This window comes from Pseudopipra pipra, chromosome 19 (assembly GCF_036250125.1).
Source record: "Pseudopipra pipra isolate bDixPip1 chromosome 19, bDixPip1.hap1, whole genome shotgun sequence".
In the NCBI taxonomy this organism is placed as follows: Eukaryota; Metazoa; Chordata; class Aves; order Passeriformes; family Pipridae; genus Pseudopipra; species Pseudopipra pipra.
Window position 1 is genome coordinate 6,240,596 of NC_087567.1, and position 23,124 is coordinate 6,263,719.

Genomic DNA, 23,124 nt, shown 5'->3' on the forward strand with positions numbered 1-23,124 from the left:
TGCTGATACACGGCAGCTGTGCCTTTGTCAAGCCAAGTACTAATATCATGTTACTCACATCAGTCATTTTTGGATTTGTGGTTTGCAAAAAAGACCAAAACAAAAATAGGATTTGAATTGGGAGCTTGGAAATTGTGTGGTTTTGCAGAGACTTCCGAGCTGACAGAAGAGGAGTTTTATCGTGTGGCAAGTGTTACAGTCCAAGTGCATAAAAATGTATGTTATATAAATAATGCAGCAGAACAGTTCAGCATATTCTCTTTGCTTCCTGCAAAGGAGCCTGAAGCACTTTCTTGACCCAAATTGTACATGAAAATCAAAGACATAACTCTTCTGCTGTTCTTAAAAAGTAAAAAGAGCTGTAAGAGCGTTGAGAATCCCTGTGTTTCTTTTTATTTGAGGAGAGAATAAAGCATTTAAAAATATGTTTGATGTGTTGTACACTTAACTGTGATGCTGATCCGTGTGGGATTGTTTAAAATGGAAAGTGAGGGTGATTCTCTTCCCACACCTCTGCAGCATCAGCTGAGTGCAGGGCAAACACAGGATGGGCTTAAACCAACACTGCTCCACGTGCTGAGTTAACGGGGTGGTGAACGCTCCCAGAAAATCAATGATGCTGCTCTTGTTGCTCTTGTTGTTCATTTTTATTTATTTTATTTTATTTTAGACAACTGCTTTCCATTATAAATAAATAAGGCATGAAGGTTCTCCATACAGTTACAGAGCTGGTAGCCACAGTTGTGCCCATGGCTCCGGGTGTGTCTGGGGCCGTGGGGCACCTGGAAATGCAGAGCGTGGAAGAGCAGAGTGGTGGGTGGTTTTGAGGAGACCTGTGGAGCAGGGGTGATTTGGGCATCACACTCCTGCCAACTTACCTCTGTGGTACTCAGCTTAACAAAACAGGGTGGTTTTGGGGGGTATTTCTGCATGAATTCCATGGGGATTGGAAGAAAGGTCGCTCCTTGTAACATCAAGGCCCTGGACTTGGGGGATAATTGCATCTGAACAGTCTTCCCCCTCCAAAGCCACATTCTCATTTGTTTATCTCAGTGTTGCAGGAGTCCCAGCTGTTGGCCCAAGACTTTGGGATTTAAGCTGGTGAAAATAGAATCCAGATGTAGCTGATAGTTTTCTCCAGGCGGGTACGGAACAGGAGCTTACACTGAACTGGTTTTGTGGCTCAGTGCTCAGGGTGTTGCCTAAGCTGTAATGAAATGCTGCTTCTCTGCCTAAAACATGTCTGACCATATGAGGCCAGCATCTAGTTCATGAAAACTGGAAACTGGTGATTCCTGAGACTGCAGTGGCCTTTTGGCTGTGTGTTTGCATGTCTGTGGAAGCAAAAGTGAGGAGATTTCAGTGCTGGAAAGGGAGATGGAACACGAGAGGCGACAGCCTTTGGAGAGTGTCTCAGCCAAGGGAGATCATTTTCAGCAGGAGACCGAAATCTGTCCTTGTGGCTGGGGAGATGTTCAGAGCAAAGTGTGGGGTAGTGTGTGATCTGCCAGGGCCAGAGCTCCTGACCAGGGAGATGCTGTGTCCTCCAGCCTGCGTGTGAGTCCCTGGGAGTCAGTTTTGCAAGCTCATGCAAGATGTGTTTGAGGAATTGGCTGTGATTGGGACAATGACAACCTCTTGAAGAGCACAGCTGGTACCCAGAGCATGAGGGGGAAGCATGTCTCTGACACTGCACTTGTCTAGCTATGGGAAAGCCCTGGTTGCCAAGTTCCTACCAGGCCTAGTGTTTCACCTGGGCTGAAATACCAGGGCAGATTTAAAGTGAGGAGATCCCATATGCTACAAGGTCTGGAGAGTAGGGACTGAAACACTGAGCGACGCTGATGGAGATGGAACAATCAGTTTTATGTTTCTCTTCAAGTTTTTCCAGTTGCAATGAGCTTGCATTGTAAAGAGCTGAAAAACCTGACTGATTAGAGAATGGCTTAAATTGCAAGACCATACTGCCCTTTGGGGGAGGGGAAGGCAGAGACTGAAGTCTCTTGGGCTCAAGCATAGGTTCTTAGCCATAAAACCACAGTGGAGGGCTGGGCTGCTGTGCTGGGGCAGCCCCTAAAGTTCTGATGGCTTTTTGTTTCACTTTGAAACGCTGTGCTCCAGCTGTGGCAGGACACTGGAGGACATCCAGGCTTTTGCTTGCAGATAATCGGCTGCGGGACAAGCTGGAGAGGGGCGGAGGAGGTGACCGGTTTTCCTTTTTTCGTGTTTTACATTGCTCTTGTGATGTCTGGCAGCGGCAGTAACTCATGCAGAGATCCGTCATGTGGTTTCTGAAATCCTCTAACTACAATGTACAATTGTCCCAACGAGTTGTCCGGAGCCCAAACTTAAAAAAAACGTGAGTTGAGTCTCCAGGACGTGTCCTCGCTTGCAGACCTCTCGAACCTTCAAAGCAGAGGGGCCACGTGGCGTTTCCTGGGGCTGAAGAGAAGACGTGGCTGCTGCAATTGCACGTGGGAGAGTTGTGGAGAGCCAGGGACTCATTTGCTGCTCTTGTTTTTCACCTTGGTGGCATTGATGTCTGCTTTTGTCTTCTGGATGCGGGAGAAGATCTCCTTAAAGAGAGCCTTGTATTCTGGCTGGCTCTGCTCCAGCCGCTTGTCCACGGCCTCCACGTGTTTGCTGATGGTCTTCTCCATGGTTTTCCGCTCCTCCAGCTCGTGTGCCTCCCCTCGGAAGTCCCTGAAGGAGCTGTCGCGGGAGATGGGCCGGGACGTCTGGACCCCCGTGTGGCGCACGCTGTCCTTGTGCTGCCGGCACTTGCTCAGGAGCTCCTCGTACTTCTCGAGCAGGGCGTGGTACTGCTCGTCCACCTCCCGCAGGATGGACATGCCCCTCTTGCGCACGTTGTTGGCGTGCAGGGTGTAGTTGCCCTCGTGCCGGCTCACGGCGTCCTTGGTCACGATGGCGTTCAGGGCCGTGTCGCTGCAGCTCTTCCGGACGGGGTGGTTCGGGGACGGTGTCATGGATGTCCCGTGGCTTTTCCCTCCCTCCTCCTCGGAGAGGTCGATGTAATCTGCCTCCGGGGCGTTGTTCAGCGGCTCCAGGAGGGCTTCGGACAAGTTGTCTTCTCTGCTGAGCAAATACTTCTTGACTTGTTTCATCTGCTGCAGCTCCAGGAGCTCTGCCTCCAGCTCCTTGATGCGCAGTTTGCAGTTCTCCATCTCGCACACCCGCTGCTCCAGGTCCGAGTACTCCTGAATAACAGAGGTGTACTCGCGCTCCACCCTCTCCTTCCGCTGCTTCTCCTGATTGACTTGGGACCTCAGGGAGTTCACCATGGCTTGGAGACGCTCGTTCTCCCTCTCCAGTGGCTTCTGGTTGAACTCTGTGGAAGAGCTGTGGACCTGGAATGCATCCTCATACCTGAAAGAGAGGAAAGATCCTTGAGAGATTCTGACTGAGTGATGGTTCGATGAGGGACTTGTTGTGTCTTATTGTCATGTAAGGAATTCCACTGATGCCCAGAAAGGACTTAGCCTGAGCTCGTGGAGCGAGATGTGCCACCTCCGTGTGCCAGCAGACCACAAGGTGTGGCTGGGGTTCTTCTGAACACAGAGACCAGCCTCTGTCCCAGAGAACCTGCAGTTTTATTTGACAGCAGTTATAAAAGACAGGAGGGAAATGAGACCCTAAATGGTAAGAGACTCATGAGGTTAACAGACAAGCCACCAACATTGCTGTGAAGCAAGTGTGAATGTTCAAGCGCTACCAGCCTGAGCTGAAAGTGGCTGGCTTTGGGTTTTTCCTGCTGGAGTTCATCAGCTACTCATTTAATCTGCCAACAACCCCAAATCCCAGCCAGCTAAAAGCCAGAAGCACGTGTTGCTGCCCTGTGCACCCCTGTGTCCAGGAGATGCTCCAGAGGGAGTCGGAGAAGATTTATACAAAGAAGGTAGAGACTTTTGACAGAGTTTCCCCTTCTTCACTGCCTGGGAAGTGATAACAAGCACTTCCCCCTTCCATTATGTTGCTGTTGGGAATCCGGGTTTTCCTCTTCAATGAAGCGCCCATGGCATCCTGTCTGTTTAGAACAGATTGGAAAAGAGCAGGCTCTGTGGCTTCCCCTGGGAGGCACAGCTGTGGTGGGGGGTATTGAACAGATTTCAAGGCACTGAAGGGCAGCCTGACCTTCAGAGTCAACTGTGGAGCTGCAAGTGGAACCGAGGTCCCATGGCATAGGGGGGAAAGTGGGATTGGGGGACTGGGGGGTAAAGAACCACAAAAACATTAAGTGGATTTTGCTGGGGGTTATGTCATGGCCTCATAAACATCCCCGTTGCTGCTGCAGTGAAACTGTCTTTGGTTCATATCCTCTGGCAGAGGGTGCTTTCAGTAACAAAGTTTATTGATTGCTTATCTATTTAAAGAAGCCTCTACTGCGGACAAAGCTGAGCAAGAAGTGCCCTCACGAGATCAGTGAATTAACACAGTGCCCAGGTTTTAAGGAGAATTAAGGCTGCAACAGTGCTGAAGGTGTTGGTACAGCACCTGGCAGCATGTGGTGTCTGGGTGTGTGACTTGTGCTCCTGGGGTGTACTGTAGTCACACAGCACAAAATGCACCACCTCAGCTGGTTTCAGAGAGCCAGAGGTGCTGGTGCTGTGCTGGGAGGCAGCTGGGAAGGGAAAATAGGCTGTGCTGGTTTGGGAAGGAAAGCATCACTCTGCTGGGATCATGAAGGCTCTGCTTTGCCAACACCACTTCAGCTGGGTGGGTAGAAGAGAGGGACATCCTCCCTTCCCCTCCAGCTGTGGGTTTCAGGCTCTGAGGCACAGCCTCGACTCTGTGGGGCTGTGTGTGGGTTTCTGTGCACCCCCAGAGGGGCTCACCCACTGCACCCCCTGTTCATGGGCAGAGGAGGAGGAGGGGAGAAGGTTTGAGGGGCTGCTGAACCCAGGGCTCTGTACCTGGGGCTGGAGCAGAGCTCCTTAAGGCAGGGGAAGGTGTGGATGGTTCGGCGCCGCTCCCTCTTCTCCCGCCGGATGCGGAGCTGCTCCAAGCTCCGCATTTCCTCCACCTGCTTCTGCAGCTCCTCCACTTGGTTCTGCAGCCCCTCGATTGTTTCTGTCAAGCTGCAGAGAGAGAAGTCAGAACACAGGTGAGGAGTCAGACACTACAGGATCCTGAAAGGTGTTTTTTTCCCCCATAGAGAAAGCCAGTCCCAGCATGTGCCCTGGGAGCGTGACAGCACTTGCTTTTTGTGCCAGTGGTTGGTCTTTCTCTATGTGGTCACTCTTGAGTGGGAGTGATTATAGAAAGGAGGGGGGGATTGATTTGAGACCTTCTGTCCTCAAGTCAGTTGCTGAAACAGTCTCCTCTGGGATGTAAGCACTATCCTGAATATCTCTCCTCTGAAAACAAGCATCGCTTCCCCTTGTTTACCTTGTAGAGGTAAACACAGAGACTGAGCAGAGAGTTAGTTTTGTTTTGGCTGTGAATAGTTTGTAAAACTCTCTGCTCTGAAACTCCCTCTCCACACAGCTGTTTGCAAATGAGGCTGCCCTGCAAGGACATGGCTTAGGGTGTTGTTTCTAGGGATGACCTTGATCATGGGATTGTTTTAGGAAAGAAATATTATTGATAAACTGGTGTTTCAGCAGGGACTAGCCAGGGTTTCATTAGATGCTGGATCTGTGCCACATGTTTCTGCTGGGCTGTGTGCTGGGGACCTCCCTGAAATGATTATATGCCTCTTCAAGGAAACTCATCTGAGGAGGGGCTCCTGTGCCTCTTTCCTGGCAGCTTCAGACACTCCTTATCCAGCCCTCATCCCAGGGGTGTCTGTGCTGCGGCTGACTCCTGCTAACCAGCATTGCTGCAATGGACTTGTGTGGCAAATAGCTCCAAAACTGGACTGATAAGAGAATGGCTCAAATATCAAGGACAGGCTGTGCTTTGGGGCAGAGGAAAAGTGAGGTGAAGGGCTCTTGGTGCAGGATCACTGTGGTGAGAGGAGGGCAGGCTGTACCACTGGATCTTCTGTTGGGAAGTCTTGCTTTCCAGCACGAGTTTCTGGTTAGCCAGCTCCAGGTCCCGTGCTGTCAGGTCCAGCTGCTCGTAGACTTTCGCGTGCTGTTCGTTCATCTGCCGCAACATCTCCAGTTGCTTAGTCAGGTACTGCAAGAAAAAGTGAAGCATAAGCACTCCACAACCAAAATCCAGGTTGTTTCACGGGCAGAAATTCCTACAGCCTTTGCTTCCTCTGATAAATGTGTTTTGTGATTCTGCCTGGATGAAGCCTCTTCCACAGTTGAAATATTCGTCCCTCCTGCCCACTGTAAATGGTTTTGTGTCTAAAATAGGACTGAACTTCCCCTGCCCTCTGTGAAGGGCACTAACCTCAATCTCTCTCTATTCAGCTGCTTTTTTATTCCCAGTACCAAAGAAAGTTGATATCCCTGAGATGGAAAGTTGACTGAAATTGGCCAGTTGGTTACAGCATCATCTGACAGATCGATTGCAGAAGCCGTGTTTCTGTGGGGATTCAGGCTAAAACTCTGAGTCTGTGAAACATGAGGAGACCTGTGATTTCTATGGGTTTGCAGACCCTTTTCTGTGAGTTTGACACTGTAAGATTTTATCCTGCGAAGACTGGGAGAGCAGCATCTACCCAGTTGCTCACTCTCAGCTGGGACCAGATCCCAAATCCTACAGTGGACCTGCTTCTGAAGGGCTGCTGGAGGGGGAATGGCTAAATCCATCCACCATTTCCCTTGAACATTAGCTGTCAGATCCCTGCAGCATCATGTGGTGTTCTTGTGAACTCACAGCCCTCCTCTGCCCTGTGTCCTTTTAAATCAGGGGGTGTCCAATCTTTTTCAACTCACAGATCCCTAGAAGTTTTCCAGCGGATGAAAACCCTCCCGGCACAGCAGGTTTAAGCCTCTAAGATCAGTTCTGTGGGCTCTTAGAAATGACCCCAAAGGATGCTTGAAATGGTGGTTTAGATTGCAGCTCTTGGAAAAAGAGCTATTTTATGCCTCTAACAAAGGGGGCTGTGTTTGTGGGGGTGCTGAGGGGCCAGCTGGGAACAAACGCGATTCTGAATAACTGGGATCAAGGGAAAGCTGCAGCAGAGCAAAGAGTGTGAAGCCTGGTGGATGGGCAGGGGAAGGCCAAACGTGACCCAGATGCAGCCTGGTGCCAAAATCTGGCGCCAAAATCTGGTGTGCACATCTGGGCAGGGGGTGGGGATGTGAGAAGAGGGATCTCAGTCCATCCCTCTTCAAGCATGTACAGAACATCCTTTAACTCCCATGCCTCATGGCACATCCCTTTCTTTCTGCTGGCATCTGAGCTGTTGGCATTGGTGGAAGTGCCCCTTTCCTTCATCCTTAGGTGACAGCAGTGGCCCTACCTCGATCTCCTGCACTTGCTCCTCGTTGGTGGTGTACATCTGCTGCAGGGAGTCCTCCAGCTCCTTGTTGCGCTCCAGCAGCGTCTTCCCCAGCTCTGCGGCCAAGTGCAGGTCTGAAAAGCAGAGGGACAAAGCTGCTGCAGTTCCCACAGGTCCACAGGTGGGTGTGGTGGGATCCCCCCCCAAAATTGACGCTGGATCAAGCTCAGCGGCACATTTTACTGGTGCCGGTTTTACTGGTACATTTTGTCCTGGATGCAGGACTTACAGAACACACAGGATCTGGGATCTTGCTGGGCTGCAGGAGCAAGCAGAGGCCAAGCTCTGGACTCTGCAACTCCTCCATGCAATAAGGATTTGGTGCCTGGCTGGCTGCAAAACCCTCCTGCACACTGTGTAGCCAGGATCGGGCCCCTGGGGCTGGGCTGTGGCAGGAGCTCAGCACCTCCATCCCCTACCACCAAGAGCTGAAGGGCTGAAAGGGACTCAGCATCTGTCAGAATGAGAGCGAAGGTTGGTAAAGCCCTGCGGGGCCCTGGGGCTGCTCCGTAAATTATATTATTATCTCTAACGAAGGGAGCACCTCGCCTTCCCTGTCAGCCTCCATCCATCACCCACTAATAGACTGACAGGAGTAATAAAGCCACGTGTGGCCCGAGGGGGCTGGAGGCACCTCCCAGATGTGCCACCCCAGCAGCACCGGGGTCTGCGGCTCTGGCTCTCCCCTTGGGGCAGCTCCAGGGGAAGGACAAACCCCTTTTGTGTTCACTCTCTGCCACCTCTAAATGCCCTTAGGAAGTTACTGAAATAGTTGGACTTCAGGAGAACTGCAGGGAAAAGTAGATGTTGGCAGTGTAGTTGGCTTAAAATGCTGGTTTTGCTGCTGCTGGGTAAAGTTAAAGGCCCCAGACTCTGTGAGTCCTGTGTGGGCCAAAGCTTGAGCACACAGGTGATGCTGTTTGTGGGGCTGGGATGGCACAGCTGTCTCTGGGAACAGCCCTTTCTTTCACAGGAATTACTTGTCTTCTTAAAGCCTGACCTATGGTCACATGGGTTTCACTTTTCCTGTTGCTTTTAGAGGTGAATTAATGGCTCCTACAATGGCAGACTGAAAATCTGACCTTAAGCCTTCAAAAAGGTAAGGAAACAGGTCCTGGTGTGTGTTATTGCTCTCTCTCCAGTATGGTAATCATGCAGTCTTAGGTAATTAAGGAGTGACAGTCCTGCAGTGTGTGAGGGGACTGAGTTCTCCTGCCCTGGCATTTTCTCACCCTGTCATAATACTCCTCTCTAGTCTGCAGCTAATGATGTGTTTTGCAAAGGCTCTGCCTGGGCTGCAAGCAGCTAAAATTTCTTCCAATGGCTAATTTGGCCATGCAGTTGGTTGGGAAAGAGGAATAGTTGGTCCCTAAGGCAAGAAGAAGGGGAACCAGGTTGCCAAAGGTGTATTCTGAGCCTGGGAGAAGCCCTGATCTCTCACACATCACAAGGTGAGGCTCACAGTGACCTCAGACACGAGTGCTGTAGTGCTGTCAGTGTTTGGGATGGGGCTTTGCTGATGGATAACACTGTGCTGTGGGGTGTGCTGATGTTGTTAGTTTGGGTGATGGCTGTGTTTCTTTGCACTGGCTTCCCCAGATGTTTTCCTGCCAACAGCTGCTCAATGTGTCCTCGAATCTCCTCTTTACCATGGGAATGTTCTCTCCAGCTGTGCCCTGCATTGCAAGCTGTTATTATTAAAAAGGCTGTGACCTTTTTAATTATAATCCTCGTCATTGCACAGTGACCCAGTCTGAGGGCTGCAATCCCAGCTATCCGTGCAATCAAGTTACTTGGCACGTTTCCTCATGGACAGACCTCCTTCTACCTGTTTGTTTTTTTTCAAGCACCAAATTTCCCTAGTTTATAAAGTGCTCTTGGAAGACTGAGTGTTTGCTGCACCAGCTAGGGCTGGGGGAACAACCAGATGCCAGCAGAGATAGAGGATAATTTGTGCCTTTAAGCTGCTTGGGGCTGCATTTATTGTCACCACCACCACCTTGCCAGAGCTGGTATTGTTGCTGGAGACCAGAACCTTGGAAATCACATCCCTGGCAGGAAGCAGGGCCCTAAAGCAGAGGTGTGTAGTGAGAAGGCTCCCTGCTGTGCTCCAGGTAATGAATCAAGTGTGTCCCCGTCCCTGCGGATTACACCAGTGCTCTCCCACCATATGGCATCCAATTTAATCAGCTGGGGTTGAGTTAAGTGGATTAGGCAGTGCAAGATCCTGCATTGTAATTTAAAGGGCTCTGTCAGCAATAATTTAATGGGGGAAATGGGCAGCGTTTGGGGATGAGTGGGAAAGAGGAAAGAACAGGGCTGAGCTCCGAGAAGGAAATTGATTCTTCGTTTCCATTTTGAGCATAAGGGCCTGGGAGACTCCAGGATTGAAGGACATGGGGGAATTGATTCTTTTAATGTCTTTTAACTGCTTCAGCCATTGTCACACATGTACTTCCTCACTCTCTGCCCACCAGCCACTTAAAACATCCTTGGTAATCCTGTCTCATCCACTCCCTTGAGCCCAAGTCCTCTTCCCCACCTGTTGGCTCCCCCTCGGCTGCGGGACTGCGGGGAGGGAGGGGATGCTGTGTGGAAGTGCTTTAATGTCATCTTTAGACCAGATCCCTCTTGATCTTTGTACTAATTGTGTCTCTGCATGGGCTGGGGGACCACTCAGCTCTTCTCCTTGGAGACCTCAGAAACCTGAGGCTGAATGTGAAATTTCACTAAATTGTTGGGGAGAGGGGAAAGAACTATTTAGGAATTCAGGGATTCTTTCTGCATAGTACTATGGTTTTCCCACAATTTTTTTGTATTCCTCTTTGCTTCTCCACTGTCAGATCAGCCAGCCAGTGCTGAAGGACTTGCCCTAATTTAGCAGATACGCTGATGCCTCCCTTCCCCCTCCCCTAGGGATGCAGGAGGAGAAATAAAGTGATGGGGAGTGGCTGTGCTGTGTGTCCACTTGATGTGCCCCATCCCTCCACATCCTGCCTATGCTGAAGACACCACTGTGAAATGGCCAGTCTCCAACTGAAAAAATGGGAGCTTTGACACTGCCAAATCCTGTTTGGGAGAGGGCTGCAGATGCAAACTATCCTGGGCAGCACCAGCTTGGTGCCCTCTGGCTCTCGGTACTGTAAGTGCTGATGTGACCGTTCCAATTAACACCCGCCAAGGAGACACCCCGTGTCCCCAAACAAAGGGCTGTGCCTATGGAGCGTTGGAGGGAAGGATGGAGGCTGCATTTTCCTGCAAGCTTCCGTGGGAAAGGCACCTGAGCAAGGAGGGAGAGGAAGAGAAGAGAGACCATACGGTGGGAAGGGAGCAGGAGTTGAATCCAAGCAGGTATAGGGAGCGTGGCTGGGCAGTACATCAAGGAGGCACCGTCCTGGAGCTGCAGATATCAGCAGCAGCCCAGCAGTAACTCTGCTACTTTAGTGTCACTGAGATTTAAAAGAAAAAAATAATCCTAATCCAAAAGATGTAGCAAGTTGTCTTTGATGGAAAGAGACTGAGGGACAAACTGCAGGGATTCCCCCATGTATTCCCCCAAGGCACATCTGTGGCAGTGCTGGTGCAGGCAGATGTTCCTTGCACGGGGCTGTGGCGGAGCTGGGAGCTTCCTCAGCCTTGCAACGAGGCTCAAACAGGATTTGGAGCTGTTTCTGCCTTCCCAGCGCTGGCCTGCGTCTGCTAGGGCAGAGCACTCTGCCACATTCCACTCTCTGAAGGGTTTTTTTGCCCCTCAACACCTCCTGGTTGGGGGAGTGCAAGGCTGGTGCCGGGCAGGGGGGGTTTCGGCTGCTCTCGGCACGATGATGATCCGGGAGCTGTTCAGCTGCTCCTCGTAAATACGGCTTTCTGGAGGAAGCCACCATCTGGTGCAGCTGCTTTGGGCTTTCCCCCCCTTATCTCTCTGGCATTGAGGGATTCGTGTGTTTAGGCTGCGACAGAACACGCCCATTCCTCCGAGGGACGCTGCGCTTGGCTCCTCACCTTTAGTAAACCAGCCCTGTCCCCGGCCGGCAGCTCACAGGGGGGACAAAAGTCCTCTGGTTTGTGGTACTGACAAATGGGGGTTTATGGCACGTGGATTTGCAGGTCCCTTTCAGCTGAGCGTCCATAAAGGAATTACTTGGGGTCCCTTCCCAAATGTGGGGCTGTGGAAAGGGCTGCTCCTCTCCCATGCTGCACATGGTGAATTAACCTGCTGAAGAGCAGGGAGGAGGGCAAGGAGAGCTCTGGTGTAGAGATCTCTGGAGGAAGTTCAGGGTGCTTGTTAGCTGATGGATGGGTAGGTTGAGAGTTAGGAACTGATGTTTAATGCTGTTGATGTTTAATTTAATTGCATTTGCTGTCTGCTCCATTACACATGGGTACTTAGAGTCAAGGGTAGGTGCAATTATTCCTTTCAAAATCTAAACAAATGATACTATGCTGGTTTACCCCAGGGTAGGGTACACTTGCTACTCATTTATTTTCCTTCTTAGTTGCAAGGGACTGTGCTGTCTTGATATATTACAATGAAGATCAGCTTTTGTATATCACCGCTGCTCCATTGCAGGTGATGGAGGCCATCTATGTACTTTGCCCTTATAAACCATTGCAATGGAACATGCTGGGGTGCAGGGAAGTCAGTGCTATCTGACAGCATCTTGCAAACAACCTGGAAAAGCCTTTTCAACATGCCCATTCCACAGATGACAGTGTTTCCCAAGGCCAGGCAGAGCTTTCAGAGTGTCACCAGTGTTACTGCTGAGGTGTGGATTCTCCATCCCCTTTATACTGGTGTAACTCAGGCACTGCTGCTCAGTTCAGCTTTGCACCTGGAGTTCTGTGTGTTTTTTTGAGGATCTGCTATTTTGGTATAATGGGATGTATCAGGGTTTGCTTTGCAGAGCAGCCCAATGCAGCAGGGGGTAAAAATGCCTCTGTTGGGGCTGGGTGAGAGCAATGGGGGTGTGTGAGCCCCTGGCAGCACAGCCACCTCCTTCTTCCAAACTATGGCTCTCACTGGGCTGAGCTGATGTTGGTCACACTGGCATTTGTTACTCTAATGAGATTTGCTGGATTTCCTGCCTCGTTTTCTCTTCCTTTTCTTTCTCTTGTGTAATCTGTTACATACTCCTGGGCTATCTTTGGCTTTGGAAGTGTTCCTGGTGGGGGGAAGTTCAGGTGGTGGCAGAGAGGTGGTTGGCAGCGGGTCAAGGCAAGCACAGTGCACTGAGAACAGCTCCCTCCATGCTATCTCGAGCACCCTGAGCAAAAGTGGCACCACTAAGGAGTGGAAATCCCTGTCAAGGGGCTCAGGGGTGCACTGTCTGTGCTATGCTGCAGAGAAGCCCTCCAGCTCTCTCAGCTCCTGCTGCTCCCCTCCTTTCCTCCTGTAGTTTTCAGCCCTATTCAGTATTTCCTTTACCAGCTCTTCTTTTTTTTTATTCTTCTCAGATGCTTATCAGGCTTTTTAGATGTAATTGATACTCGCCTTTTCCTTCTGCCCTCATATCATTCTGTACCCCAAAGGCTCCCCTATATATTAATGCTTAAGACCCAGCGTGGTCACCTCTGCTTATAAGCTGTTTGTTGCTGCATAAACACATACACAGCAGTCCTATCCCTGTGCCCACAGCCATCACTGTGCCTTTTGCCAAGTTGTTAGAGCATGAGAACACAGAGGATGTTATTAGACCATGGTTGAGGCCCCATCTGCGTCTTTCCCTGCTGTTCTCTTATCTAAACAGCCTTGGTGCCTGTGTTTGCCTTGTAGGCTAAAATGGTTTCAAAGAGCTCAGTGACTGGTGGCTCTGAGGCTCTGGTAGTGCACCTGGATCAGAAAATGTCCTAAATAAATAGACACAAATGGGGTTGTTGAGGAGAAGCAGTGATAAAAAAGGAGGGAGAAAGGCAGCCAGTGCTTTCCTGCGTGCACTCCTCCCCCGGGCAGCAAAGCTCCAACTAATTAATTATGTTGGGACGCAGAAAACCATGAATAGAGGCTTTTACTCTTTTAGAGCTAAAGACACAGACATGTGGATTGCTGCCATGTGGCAAACTCCTCTGCCCTGTGTGTTTTGGGGGCAGGAGGTTGTAGCTGACCCAGGATGGACAAGGAGACTGAGCACCAGGGAGACACTGCATGTTGCCTGCTGCTGCAGCTCAGTGCTGTGCATGTGCAGAGCCCCGAGCAAAGGCGACCTGCAAAGGACAGGTCAGTGTGCTCACGTGGCAGGAGCAGCGCCCACAGCAATGGGCTGCCACAACCCTGGAACATCTCCAGCCCTGCTCCTGCTCACACAACATATTCCCCTACTCTGAGCCATTTCCAGCCAGCTTGGTGTCCTCTTGGTGTCCTCTTGGTTGGGGGAGACAGGTGAAACCACCAATCCTGAGTGATTTGGACACTCAGGGAGCCACCAAGTTCCAGCACAACTGTCACTTCCAGCTGCAGCAGCCCCCAAGACCACAGCCAGCATTGTGGCTGCTGATTACTCCTGTCTGCTACTTCTGATGTGCCAGAGGCATGTAGGTACAGAGAAGACCTTTCTTCCACAGCCATGTGTTACAGCTAAATACAGAGAACAGCCTGACCCTCTGCAGCAACACCAAAGTCCTGCCCATCTCTTCTCTAGCAGCCCCTCTTCTTGGCTTTGAAGAGAAGTGTATCACCTTGCAGGCTGCTGCCCCACTACTGCTCCCTTCCCACCCATTGCTGGGAAGTCTCAGAAGCCCTGTTTGTCCAGGTACTCAGCTCACAGCCCAGCTACCTTGTGCCTGGCTATTGGCATGAGTTGGAGATGCTGCCCAGGTGGGAAGAGCTCCTGACCTCAGGTGAGTAATGGGTGCTGTCATGGAGCTACGCAGGAACAGCACAGGGCTGTTGCCTTCCAGTCTGAGTTTGCAAGGAAATGGAGTAACTAAATACTTGATGTGCTCTCAGAATGGTGTTGTTTATGTCCATCACTAGCCCTGAGCAGGGCAATGCCTCTTTCAGGGGCCCTACAGCAAAGCCAATGTTCCTGAAACAGCTCTGCTGCAAAGACTGATACTGATGGGATGTGCTGCTCCTTGCTCTGCCTCCTCCTTCAGAGACCAGTGCTCACCCATCATCTCCCAGTCCAAGTGTCTTCCCAGGACCCAACACTTGCTCGTGGACCAAAGAAAACTTGGAGGATGGCATGAGCATGTCCTCCAAGTGCTGTTGCTGCAGCTGCACAATTGGAAGAGGTCAGCATCGACCTGGATATTACACACTCAAAGGACTGAATTCTTCAGGGAGGAGGGAGACAAGTGAACTAAGCAGGGCCAGGGCAGCTGTACTGCACATTGGATAGAGTGACTTCCCAGAAGGCTGCAGAGGAACAGGCTGTTTAAACCATTAAAATAACTGTCACTTTTTGGAGAGGAGATTTACAACTGTTTGTTAAATACACATGGAAAAATCCCCAAAAAACAAAGTGTAATATAAAATCCCTTTAAAATTCCCAGCTGTGCAAAGAGCAGCAGTTGTGTAACATCTGGTCTCATTTCTTTGGGGTATTTTGTCTTGGGGATATTTTCCAAAATTCTTGGCCCACATACGTGTTTTTGGGCAGGTTAAGCAGGAGCTTTGGGAGCCCTAATGATGTGCTTGGTGTGGGCACACAGATCTGTTGGAACAAGACGAGGTGGGAATTTAGCACTGTGCTGCTCTGGGAAAGGCCTTTTGGGAGAGGAGATGGAGTGTTTGGGAGTGAGCGAGCCGTGCGTTATCCTGAGTGCTGGCACTGCTTTTAGCAGGAGCAGGATCGGACCCTGGTGCTGTCACAGCTCTAAGTGGTTCCTGACTGTCACACTGAGTCAGTGCATCTGCCCTGTCACCAGCCAGTGCTGGCTGGTACAGGAGGAAAGAAAGAGGATTGGAAAATGCCTCTGTGTGCAGGGTGTTAGCGGCTGGTGCCTTGGCTCCCAGTCCCTCGGGATCAGGGCTACTGGGGGGAATGTCCTTCAGGACTCTAAACATAAATCCTTTGTGCATGGCCTTGCCAAGGAGAAATGCCACTGTTAGCTGATTGTTTCGGGATGGGAGATATGGAAAACTCTGATTTTGTTGGGTTTTATTTTTTTCCTTTTAATTTTCTAGCAGTTCCTCTAATTCTGCTCCCTCCCACAGCTGGAATTATGTGCCTGGGGCTCAGCAGATGTAGAAAGGAGCTTCTGTAAGAGACCAGGAGTGAGATCCTGGAAGTTGCTGTGTGGGGTTTTCATTTATGCCCCTTTTTCTTACTGCCTTCATATAACAGGGGAATTTTTACTCCAGGAAAATACATACATATATATATATGTATTAATTTTTACTCCTTCCCAGATTTGGAGGCTCTCATCCCTTCCTCAGACTAACATGTCATCATATTTCCTTGTCTCCTGTGACTTTCCTAGTCCTTCTTGTCATTCCCAAGCAGCTCAGCAATTAGTCATTGAAAACTTTCCACTTCCATAAGCTACCTGCTGTACTGCACTGCTAAATAAGTAAGTGGCTCAGCTACTGCAGGCAAAGCTCTGACCTTCTGGCTTGCCTCTGGGGAGGGAGGGTGGTGAGTTAACTGCTGTGCTCCTGGAGGACAGGAAATCTGTGTGCCTTGTACCTGGACTGCTGGGATAACTGCATCAGGAGCGCAGAATTTGGGGTACCACCTGCTTGCCAGTGCAGTGAATCCTTTGGGAAAGCTGACAGTAGATTGCAGTGCTCTGGACCACCCCACATGGGCTGTGTGGTGCAGGAAACAGGCAGGTCTGGGCATTAGTGGGTGCCAGCACTGATCCCCTGGGCTCACCCCAACGCCAGGACTGGTGACCCTGTGTCTTTACACGGATGAGTTGGGAGTGGTGCAAGCTCAGCACCTTGTGTCATTTTCCTTCTTAGCAATCAGATGCTTGGCAGGAGGAGGAGGAGGAATTAAAATAAGATCCTTAAATCTGGAGACCTTTAGAGGTTACATCCGTTAGGTCCTAAGCCTGCATTGCAGATGGTTTGGCCCAAAAGTTTCTGTGGCTGCCCAGGAGGAGAGGACAATCTGTCTCGCAGGGGCAATGAGGTGATGTGCTGGTTCTTGCACTACCTCTGGTCCTGCTGCCCAACTCAGAGCAGTGGGAGGCCATTTATTGACATGGGAGAAATCACCCCACATTTATAGAATATGCTGAGTTGGAAGAGACACATCAGGATCATTGAATACAATTGAATACTCCTGGCCCTGTGCAGGACACCCTGAGAATCCCACTATGTGCCTTAGGCTATCGATAGGTCCAGAGGTCATAAGGGTGGCTTTTAAAGGCCTCCTCTTGGGCTGCACTCTGCTTTTTGGCTGAGACCTGAATGCTAGCAGGGGGACAGGGAGGCTGGGAAGATCAGGGAATGCAGTGGGGTAACTGCAAGGAGGACTAATCTTGGGAGATTGCTGCGGGGGAGTTGAAGGCTGGAAGTGGCTGGCAGAGCTGCTAGGTCTGTTTGGATCCAGATGCAATTGAGTTGGCACACAGCCCTCCTGAAGACAAATGCTCCTGATGAACAGAAAAGGTGTCCCCACTTTTCTGCAGCTCAGACTCTCTAATTTTAGCTCATTCATTCTCTTGGGGTCTGGCTGCACGTCCGCCCTGTGCACAGGGTATGATGCAACTGTACCCACATCATCAGTTTTCAACAGCTGGAAAAAGGTTCACCAGCACTGTATCCTGGTTTTAATGCTTAGAGGCACAGACTTCCCAGCCCATGGAAGGTGAGGCTGTGGCTGAACTAAAGCAGCACTGATATCTATTCATGCTTACAAAGCCTGGCAATAAGCTAAGTCATGCTACCAAGCAATCAAAGCTCCATTTTCACCACTTTCCTCAAATCAGAAAGACTTCCCAGAGGGAACATCATAAGAAAGAAACAACTCAGAGGACACCACTACTGTTCCCATGTCACTGCTGAGTACCCTGACTGGGATTTGAGTCTCTGCTTCTATGTGCTAAGGCATCTTGGTGCAATGCCTTGAGCCACACAGGGTTACAGGGTGCAGGAAACAGGTAAAGGAATCTGAAAGGCACCAGCTTCATTTGAACGAGGTTAGAAAGGCCTTGATGCTGGGGACCAGATCTTGCTACTTCCAAGGCATGTGGTGGATGCAGCCAGTCACTGTGGACATTTTAGGAGGGAAGAAAAGAGTGATTGGGGTTTATTTTCTTGAAAAAATTAGTTACTTTGTCAAGGTGAAGCTCTATGGAGGGTGAGGAGGAAAGTAACAGGTGCTCGGTGTGGAGCTGGAGGCATGATTTCTGCTGTGGTGCTAAAATGGTTAATTAACATAATCATCACAGAGCTCCCAGTTAAGCCATCTGTTGCTTAGCAAACAGTTTTGGATGTAAATGTAATAAATATTTGATGATGCTGTGAAATGACGATAAAGGCCCAGGAACCAACTGGTTCACAGAAGAACCTCCTCTGCTCTCCTAGCTTGGGTTGTTTCTTGTTTCTCCCACCCCTCGCTCCCAAGGAACAGTCTTTAAGCCTCTGCTTTTGTCCTCCGCCCTCCTGGCGCTGCTGCCAGCGTGGGTTTCTGTGCGACCCCGGGCTCTTGGCATGCCAATCCTCTTAGCAATGCTGGCCTACAACCGCCTCATAATCACGCCACGCTGGATGTCTTGTACTGTACTTCCACCCCCATTTCCAAACCAACAGCTCCACGGCTGTGCTGTCACCAAAGACCTCTGGGTAGTGCCATGGCTGTAAGGCAAAGGCACAGTGTATGTGGACAAGGTCTACCACTGTCCTTCGTGATGCTTTGTGCATCATGCAAATTAATTATGGTTGTAATTACCCCTTAGGACCTTTCCAGTTGGCTGATTTCAGTTAAAGCCTTCCCCCATCTCTCCTCCTGAGTTTGTGCAAGCCTGTGTTGCCCCCATTCACACAGGAGGCTGCAAGCCCGCAGCTGGGCTTTGTTTTGGGTCTGTGTTTTCCTCCAGTCCTGTATGTGCACAAAGGTGGAGCCCATTCCCAGCATCAATCCATCGTCTGGAGACAGTCATTCTGCATTTAGGCTGCTGGGACAGAGCTGGGAACCTGGCCCTGCAGTGGGAAGGTGGTTTTATTGTTGTGAGCCAGTTGTACAGTGCCAGTGCTGACTCATGAACCTGACACCAGGGACAGTGTTAGGCTAAAAATCAATTGGTCCCACGTTGTTCAATGCTCCCTATATTCATCCATAGTTCTGCTGTTCCTCAGCCTGTGTCCCGCCCCTGGACCAGTGCCAGGCCCCTTGTGAGCCATGGGAAGACGTCACCCAGAAATGTGAATTTCTGAGCAGTCAAAGGCTGCACTGTTTATCCAGCTGATAGTTCCATCTCTGTCCTTTGCCTGGGTTTAATTTGAGTGTTGTGTTTCAAGGGACAGGGCTCAGTATCCCGCTATTCATATTTCCTGTTCATTGAGAAATTGGGGTTAAAACCCAGCTGTGACAACCCCTGGAGGGCTGGTTATCATTCCTTGCTGGGCCCTTGCCCTGCAGCTGAAGTTGTGTAAACTTTAAATCATGACATAATGTACTGGAGCAATGCTGGGCCGAGGCACTGCAGCTGGATCACACATCCCTGCTGACAGTCAGCTGGGAAAAGCAAATATAAAACTGTACCTATAGTGCAACATGCCGGAGGGGCACTGTGTTTTGGTAGAAATGATTTTTCCCTATTCATTGAGAAATCAGTTTAGTTCATTCCTGGGCCACTGGCCTCAAATGGGACTTCTTCCAGTTATTTACTTACTGCGTGTTGACTCAAAATATTAAGATAAGCAAAATTATATTTAAAAAAAAGCCCTGAATACCAACAGGCACCAACTGTCCAGCCTGAGGATAAACGTTCCGTAGAACTAGTGCAGACGTAGATATAGTTACTTTAAAGCAAACTACACAAGTGAACATTTATCTTCTAACAAGGCTATTTTTGCTGTTTAAACTTGGCCTTGATTTTTTTTTCTCCTTTCTAATTTCTCGTGGTTTTATGGCTGATTGGAAAAACCTTCAGAAGTAATTAGGTAACTAAGAAGCTGAAGATCCCTTTGGATTTGGGCTTGGATAGCAGAAGCTTTTGAGAGACACTTTTAACATCCTCAGCAATACATTATTTCCAATATATTAATTTCTAACTAATGTGCCTGCTAACTCTATCTTGGACTACTCTGAGCTGAAATCAATGTCATAACTACCCATGTTTGATTCCACCTGCAGCAAGTTTTTTGGGGAACCAGCTTCCTTGTGGATGCAAAACACCAAAATTTTTACTGACCTGCCGCTCAGGACAGATCTGGGCTCCCTGCCTCTATCCATCGGGTTTAAACTTTCCTCGGCCAGGAGAGTGGTTTGGAGCAGCAGAGCCGAGATTTACCGCTGCAGGATGAGGCGCTGGCTTTGCCAACCAAATAGGAGTCAAGAGAGAAGGTATCCCACCCTACTGTCCCTGGCGTTTGCCCGCTTCCCTGCCCGCGCATCCCTCGGCTCACCATCCCTGGCAGCTTGCGGTGTGGCCCCATCCTTACCCTGCTCCAGGTCCTGCTGGTCATACCAGGGCTCCTCTTCCTCGCTCTGAAACTCCTCCATCCTGTCGGCGCTCAGCATTTAGCACCAGCGGCCCGGGGAGACGCGCAGCATCCGCCAAAGGGGCCGCCGCCGAACCGCGGAGCGGGAGGGATGCGGGGATGCGGGCAGGGATGCGGGCGGGGATGCGGCCTCGGTGCCCCGGCCGGGCCGGGAAGGGGGGGATGGCACGACGTGGCAGCCGGTGCCTGGCCGCTGCCCCGGCTCTGCGTGTCCTGGGGGGCGGCTTCCTCCTGCCTCCAGGGCCGGGGGAGGCTCCGGAGCGGGGGATGCAGCGGGGACGTGGCGGCCGGGGCGGGGGGGCACGGCTTGCACAGGGCTGGGGGATGCACAAAGGAAGGAAGAGGGCCCGGCGCAGCCAGGCAGATCCTCGCTCCGCAGCTCGGTGGGGACCTCTAGCATGGAAATGCTGCAAGGAAAACCGGCGAGAGGGAAGGGGGAGGCGAGCGAGGCCGGCCTCCTTCTCCTCCTCCTCCTCCGCCTCCTCCACTCCGCCCAGCCCCGCCGCGCACAGCGGACCTGCGGGGAGCGCGGTGCTAAGGTGGGATGACCCGGGCTCCGAGGAAGGCGAGATGCCCCGCAGCCCCCCTGCTCTGACCCTCCGGCCGAGAGGTCAGCCAGGAGCAGGACATGCGGTTGGGATGCCGTGTCCTGGCCTTGCCGTGGGCTTCGCGGTGACTTTGGGCAAGTCTCGGGACCCCTCAGTGGGGATGTCAGTGCCTCCTCTGCCTTGGTGGGTTTGTGTGGGTTGTTCTTCAAGAAGGGCATCCGCCCTCCCTTAGCTGGGGCTGCAAAAGGGGACGCCCCATACAAACAGCCCCACAGCATCACCTCAGTGTGGTGTCTTCCTCCAACTCTGTGTTGTTTTGCACCCCGATGGGAAATCAGTGCTCCCAGTTCTTCTCTTATTTTTGAGGACAAATTGTCTCATCTTTCTGAAGGGTGGAATGAGCTTAAAACTGAGGGAAATGAGGATTTGTAGAGTTCTGAGGAGGAAATGTGTCTGTTATGTATAAGTAAGGTCAGAAAAAACTTGGGATTTTGGTACTTGCTTTTCAGCTCAAGGGAATGACTGTTAAGAGATGGTGGTCTTTCTCCTAGCTGCTAGTGTGGAGTTTGGTCCAAGGAGATTTATTTGTCCTTGTCAGCCCTGGAATCCATCAGAGACTCTGATGGGTCCCCATGTGACAGTGGGTTTAGAGGATGATTTTTTTTTTTTTTCCTTCTGTGTGATGGAACTCCCTGGATTTATATTTGATTGCATTATCTTGCAGTGGTGCCCACAGAAAAGGCAATATAAGATGTTTACGCAAGAGCAGCAGACTGTGCATCTAGAAAAGATGGGATCTGTGTCAGAAAACTCCGTCCAATCCAGCAGTGACAGGCAGCTGGGAGCCCCTGGATGATTAAAGCCAGGGCTAGTACTCAGCTCTAGTGTACAGCACCAGAGGAGAGATTAAGCAGGGAATAAGAGAGAAACTGTAGACTATTCCTCTCCCCTTCTTTCCTCATAGACCTCTCCATCACATATACACATTTGCAAAATTCAGTGGCTACCTGGGAAGTCATCTGCCTTAATGCATTTGCAGACCAGAATCAAGGAGTCTCTTTAACTTGGCATTTATAACTCAGCAAAGATAAGCACTTCTGGTGTGTCTGGAAGAAAGCCATCTCTGGATCCTAAATCTTTTTCAAAGCAATTTTAATACAGAAATGGAAAAATCTTAATTTTCTCGTGCCTGTTGAAGAGGCATTTGGACAATGCCCTTAAAAACATGCTTTAATTTTTGGTCAGCCCTGAAGTGGTCAGGCAGTTGGACTGGATGATCACTGTAGGTCTCCTCTAACTGAGTTCTTCTATTAATTGTGAAAAATAATTGACTGTGAAAAGTATTCTTTTCCTAACAATAAATTATTATCATTTATCTGTGTAGTGTAGTCATATTGAGTGAGTGCTTGGGTGCAAAGCCCCAGACTGTTTGGCAGCAAAAGCCAGATTACATGATTTTGTGAAAATATTTTTTCCTGTAGGTTTTACACGAATGTCTCTGATCTGACCTGTCACTTGACAGAATCAAACATCAGTGACTCCCATACACGTTATATGCCAACAAATGAGAATTCCCACAGTCTGCCCCAGCTGGAGAGTCAGCACATTGCTTTTCTTTGCAGAACGATTGGAATTACCTCATTTCCTCTGAAGAAAGGAGGTTTGCAGAGCTGAGCACGTGGAATGTAATTCAGGGACAGCAGAAAGACCTGCTTGCAGTTCATAGAGCTGCTCAGAGCAGAAAACGGTGACGATGGCTTCAAAGGCAACACGGAATGGCCTCAAACAGCCGTTTTGAGGTGTTCAGTGAGTGCCAAAACATGAACTCCCACTGCCGAGGGTTATAAAACATCCTCTCCTTGTGGGTGGGTGGAATTTCATTAGGGTTAATGGGCCACCACAGGCAATGAGCTGCTAATAAGGTGTTCCACAGGGTATGTGTTACAAGCCCTGTTCCTTTCTACCCAGGACTAGGGAGAGGCCAGAGCCAGCCGTTCTCTTGGCATCCCGTTGCCCCTCTGGACCATCCGGGCTTGGGGCCAGGCTGTGGCAGTGGCCGGGCTCTCCGCAGGTGGCTCAGTTGGGCTGTCGTGGGGCTTGTGCCCGAGAGCAGCTGAGCAGAGGGGCTTCAGGGGACAAAGGCTGTGGGCAGAGGAGAGGGAAGAAGGGGCAAGAAAAGGGAGAAGAGGTGAGAAGGGGGCACAGGAAGGTGATGGGGGGAGAAGGCAAAGGATGGAGCAGAAGGGCTGTATAGGAAGGTGAGGGGCAGAGAAGGTGTAGGGAGCCCAGGCAGGAGGGGAGAGCGAGGAAGGGCTGGAGGAGGAGGGTGAAACGAGGAAAACCGTGCTCTGCCGTGAGGAAAGACGAGGGAGGGTCGGTGGAGATGGAGGGTGGAGGTGGCGAAGGGATGGCAGACCGGGGTGGGAAAAGAGGGAAGGCAGCGGGGCGGGACGGAGGGATGGAGAGCTGGAGGAGGAGCCGCGGCCGTGGGCGGAGGGAGGGATGCGGGCGGAGGGGAGGGAGGGCCGGGACCGGCGAGC

General features: G+C 50.7%; 1 protein-coding gene across 1 annotated transcript; it reads right to left on the reverse strand.

The window, feature by feature from the left end:
* Positions 1-634: 634 nt before the first annotated feature.
* Positions 635-20,452, reverse strand: CDR2L (cerebellar degeneration related protein 2 like). Its single transcript, XM_064675907.1, has 5 exons — positions 19,977-20,452; positions 7,382-7,494; positions 5,993-6,141; positions 4,932-5,096; positions 635-3,387 (listed from the first exon to the last, which is right to left on the reverse strand). Exons 1-5 carry the CDS (start codon positions 20,053-20,055, stop codon positions 2,502-2,504), a joined length of 1,392 nt encoding a protein of 463 aa, XP_064531977.1. The 5' UTR covers positions 20,056-20,452; the 3' UTR covers positions 635-2,501.
* Positions 20,453-23,124: the final 2,672 nt, after the last annotated feature.

What these genes read in the sequence shown, in the direction of transcription:
- CDR2L (XM_064675907.1), bottom strand. Translation starts at nt 20,055, where the DNA reads ATGCTGAGCGCCGACAGGATGGAGGAGTTTCAGAGCGAGGAAGAGGAG. An exon ending in CCAGCAGGACCTGGAGCAGG is followed by an intron (nt 7,495 to 19,976) that starts GTAAGGATGGGG and finishes TCTGCTTTTCAG; the next exon opens with ACCTGCACTTGGCCGCAGAG. An exon ending in TCCCAACAGAAGATCCAGTG is followed by an intron (nt 5,097 to 5,992) that starts GTACAGCCTGCC and finishes CTCTCTCTGCAG; the next exon opens with CTTGACAGAAACAATCGAGG.